The sequence below is a fragment of the Choloepus didactylus genome, chromosome 18 (genome assembly GCF_015220235.1).
Source record: "Choloepus didactylus isolate mChoDid1 chromosome 18, mChoDid1.pri, whole genome shotgun sequence".
In the NCBI taxonomy this organism is placed as follows: Eukaryota; Metazoa; Chordata; class Mammalia; order Pilosa; family Megalonychidae; genus Choloepus; species Choloepus didactylus.
The window spans coordinates 17,394,838-17,399,219 of NC_051324.1; the positions used below are offsets into that span (position 1 = coordinate 17,394,838).

The 4,382-nt window shown below is 43.8% G+C and overlaps 1 protein-coding gene across 1 annotated transcript; it reads right to left on the reverse strand.

Moving 5' to 3' along the window:
- Positions 1-239: 239 nt before the first annotated feature.
- LOC119514638 (olfactory receptor 1D2-like) lies at positions 240-1,730 on the reverse strand. Its single transcript, XM_037810452.1, is given in 3 exon segments — positions 240-679; positions 1,270-1,324; positions 1,326-1,730. Coding segments are annotated over 3 exon segments (900 nt in total).
- Between the last annotated feature and the right edge of the window lie 2,652 nt (positions 1,731-4,382).

The window sequence follows — 4,382 nt, forward strand, 5'->3', positions numbered from 1 at the left end:
ACATTACCTTGCAATTGTCTTCTTCCCCCAGTAGATTGTGAGCTTGTGATCCTTGTTTGTAACCCACTGTGAGCCTTATGGTGTCAAGCCACTATCAATTAAATGAAGGAATGAATCACAATGAAAGTCAAATCAATTCAAATCTACCTGTCCTTCAAGGTCTAGGTCAAGCTTTGCATGTGGTGGTAGAATTGTGCCATCTCTACTTCAATGTCCTCTTTCCATTAATTACCCTTACATCATCCTTTGAAGACTTTCCCTAGGAGGAGCCTTCCCAGGGCCCCATGCATGTCCTTGTTCCTCAGGCTATAGATGAAAGGGTTCATCATGGGGGTCACCACAGCATACATCACTGTGGCCACAGAGTCCCTCATGGAGTAGGTGTGGAGGGGCTGCAGATACACCATGCCAAGGATCCCAAAGAAGAGAGAGACCACAGCCATATGGGAGACACAAGTGGAGAAGGCTTTGTACTTCCCAGTGGCAGAATGTATGTAGGGGGAGGCTCTGACAATCAGGACATAGGATATGACCATGAACCCAATGGGGGTGAGGAAGATAAAGCAGCCCATGGGCGTAAGCACTAGGTGGTTGGTCTGGGTGTTGGAACATGTGAGCCTCATCAGGATGTACATCTCCCAGAAGATGGAGTGGATTTTTGAGGACCCACAGAAGGTCATCCTGGTTGTGCTGGTTTGTATATATTATGTCCTCCAGAAAAAGCCATAGAGTTTCATGCAATCTTGTGGGGCAGATGTATTAGTGTTGTTTAGGTTGGAAACTTCTGATTGTGTGTTTCCATGGAGATGTGACCCACTCAACTGTGAGTGACAGCTTTGATTAGGGTGTGACCTCTTGATTGAATGTTTCCATGGAAATGTGGTCCTTCCCATTCAGGGTGTGTCTTGATTAGGTTCCTGGAGTCCAATAAAAAGAGCTCACAAACAGAGGGACATCAGAGCAACTGAGAGTGACATTTTGAAGAGGAGCTGCAGCTAAGAGACTGCAAAATGCCCCAAGAGCAACATATTGGAAAATGCTATTTTGAAACGCAAACTGGGAGCAAGCAGATGTCAGCCACATGACTTCCGAGCTAACAGAGGTTTTCCAGAAGCCAATAACATACTTCAGTGAAGGTACCCTATTGCTGATGTCTTACCTTGGACACATTATGGCTTAAGACTGTAACTTTGTAACCAAATAACCCCCCTTTATAAAACCCAATCCATTTCTGGTATTTTGCAAAATGGCAGCATTAGCAAACCAGAACACGGTTCATGAGGAAAGTATGGATGATGCTGTAGAGGACAGAGAAGACCCAATCAACCCAAGGCCAAGAGCAAGACATAGAGCCCAGGGCTCATAGCCATGGAATAAAGGAGGGGGTGGCAGATAGTCACAAAATGGTCATATGTCATGGCGGCCAGGATGAGGTTGTCTAGGGCCACCAAGAAGACCAGAAAATAGAGCTGCATCAGGCACCCTGCATATGAGATGGCTTTGTTCTGGGCCTGAAGGTTCACCAGCATCCTGGACATTGTGTTGGTAATGAAGAAGAGGTCAGTGAAGGAGAGGTTGGCCAGGAAGAAGTACATGGGAGTGTGAAGGCAGGAATCAGAGCCAATGGCCAGGATGATGAGCACATTGCCCACCACTGTGACCAGGTAAATGGACAGGAACAGCCAAAACAGGACCTTCTGCTGCTCATGAGTCTGGTTACCCCCATCCATTTCCCCAGCAGTCAGAAACATTCACACCAGCAGATGTTTGCTAAGTGTCTTCAATTGAATAAGGACATGCACATAAACAAATCAAGTTTCTTTGCATTAAAATATCTTGGACTGAGGTGGGGCAAGATGGTGGCATAGAGAGGAGTGGAAGCTAAGTAGTCCCCCTGGAACAACTACAAAAAACCAGAAACAACTAGTAAATAATCCAGAATAACTGTGGGGGGGGGACAAATGAGACCATCCACTCATCATACACCAACCTGAATTGGGAGGAATGCCCGAGAACACAGCATAAAATCTGTAAGCAAAACCTGCGGATCCAAGTCATGAGACACCCCCCCCATAGCCCAAGCTGCAAAGCCTCGTGGTGCCAGAGAGAAGCTCTCTCCCAGCAAGCGAATATAGCTCAGCTGAGCTCCAACTCGGGTTTTAAGTAGTGAGTATGAACTGCTCACTACAGGTACACATCCCCAAAAAACACACAGAGGCTTTGGGTGACGACTGACCTGGGAGAGCCGGAGGGTTGCCTTGGACTGGGTCTGAAGGAGACTATCTGTTTCTTTTTCAGCTCAGTGGAGAAAGCCCCAGTCATTTTCAGTTTCCAGGGCTGTGACTTGGGGAAGGGTGGAGACAGCACAAGCAGAGAGAGAGACCATTGAAATGCTAATGACCTCCACCTGGGGGGTCTGTCTTCTCTAGGAGGAAAGGGGTGGGGCCCTTTCTATTCAGAACCAGATCCCAGAGCCTGGGGGAACACGGCCACACTTCCTCACACCAGTCAAGAATTATAGGCTAACAGGCATCACCTGCTGGGCAGAAAAGCACAGTGACCTGAGGCATCACAGGGTGGAGCAATTTTCTAAGACACACCCTCAGGGAAACCAGATACTGAATATTTCTTCCCTCTGGGACCTGAGCCTGTTCTGGTCTGGGAAAACCTGATTTGGATAACCAAGGAAACCATGCCTAGACAACAGAAAATTACAACCTATACTAAGAAAAGTAAAGTTATGGCCCAGTCAAAGGAACAAATGTACACTTCAACTGAGATACATGAATTTAAACAACTAATGCTAAATCAAATCAAAAAGTTTAGAGAAGTTATTGCAAAAGAGATAGAGGCTGTAAAGAAGCACTGGACATATATACTTCAGAAATCAAAAGTTCAAAAAAACAACTAGTAGAATCTATGGAAATGAAAGGCACAACACAAGAGATGAAAGACACAATGGAAATATACAACAGCAGATCTCAAGAGGCAGAAGAAAACACTCAGGAACTGTAGAACAAGGCACCTGAAAGCCTACATGCAAAGGAACAGGTGGAGAAAAGAATGAAAAAAAATATGACCAACGTCTCCGGTAACTTAAGGATGAAACAAAGTACAATAATGTACATATCATTGGTGTCCCAGAAGGAGAAGAGAAGGGAAAGGGGGCAGAAGCAATAATAGAGGAAATAATTAATGAAAATTTCCCATCTCTTATGAAAGACATAAAATTACAGATCCAGGAAGCACAGCGTACTCCAAACAGAAGAGATATGAATGGGCCTACACCAAGACACTTAATAATCAGATTATCAAACGTCAAAGTCAAAGAGAATCCTGAAAGCAGCAAGAGAAAAGGGATCCATTACATACAAAGGAAGCTTAATAAGACTATGTGCGGATCTCTCAGCAGAAACCATGAAGGCAAGAAGGAAGTGGTGTGATATATTTAAGATACTGAAAGAGAAAAACCGCCAACCAAGAATCCTATATCCAGCAAAGCTGTCCTTCAAATATGAGGAAGAGCTCAAAAGATTTTCTGACAAACAGACAATGAGAGACTTTGTGAACAAGACACCCGCCCTACAGGAAATACTAAAGGGAGCACTACAGAGTGATAGAAGACAGGAGTGTGTGGTTTGGAACACAATTTTGGGAGATGGTAGCACAGCAATGTAAGTACACTGAACAAAGATAACTATGAATACGGTTGAGAGAGGAAGGTTGGGAGCATGTGAGACACCACAAGAAAGGAGGAAAGATAAAGACTAGGACTGTGTAACTTGGTGAAATCTAGAATATTCAACAATTGTGAGAAAATGTACAAATATGTTGTTTTACGAGGGAGAACAAGCAAACGTCAACCTTGCAAGGTGTTAAAAATGGGGAGGCATTGGGGGAGAGATGCAATCAGCATAAACTAGAGACTATAACTAATAGAATCATTGTATTTTGCTTCCTTTAATGTAACAAAGGTGATGTACCAAGGCAAATGCAGATAAGAGGGGGAGATAGGGGAGGCATGTTAGACACTTGACATTGGTGGTATTCTCTGATTCCTTATTCTACTTTGATTTAAGGTTATTTTTCCTTTTGCTGCTTCCTAGCTGTCATTTTTTTTTCCTCTTTCTTTTGCCTCTCTACCTTCTTTGACTCTCCCTCCTGCCATGTGGAAGAAATGTAGATGCCCTTATATAGATAGTGGTGAAGGTGGTGAACACATAAATGTATGACCATGCAGAGAACCATCGATTATTTACTTGAGATGGAATGTATGGTGAGTGAACAAAACCATATTAAAAAAAAAATGGGTTGATGACAAAACCTCGAGGGCAATATAGTGAGTGAAATAAGGCAGACACATAAGGACAATTATTGCAGGG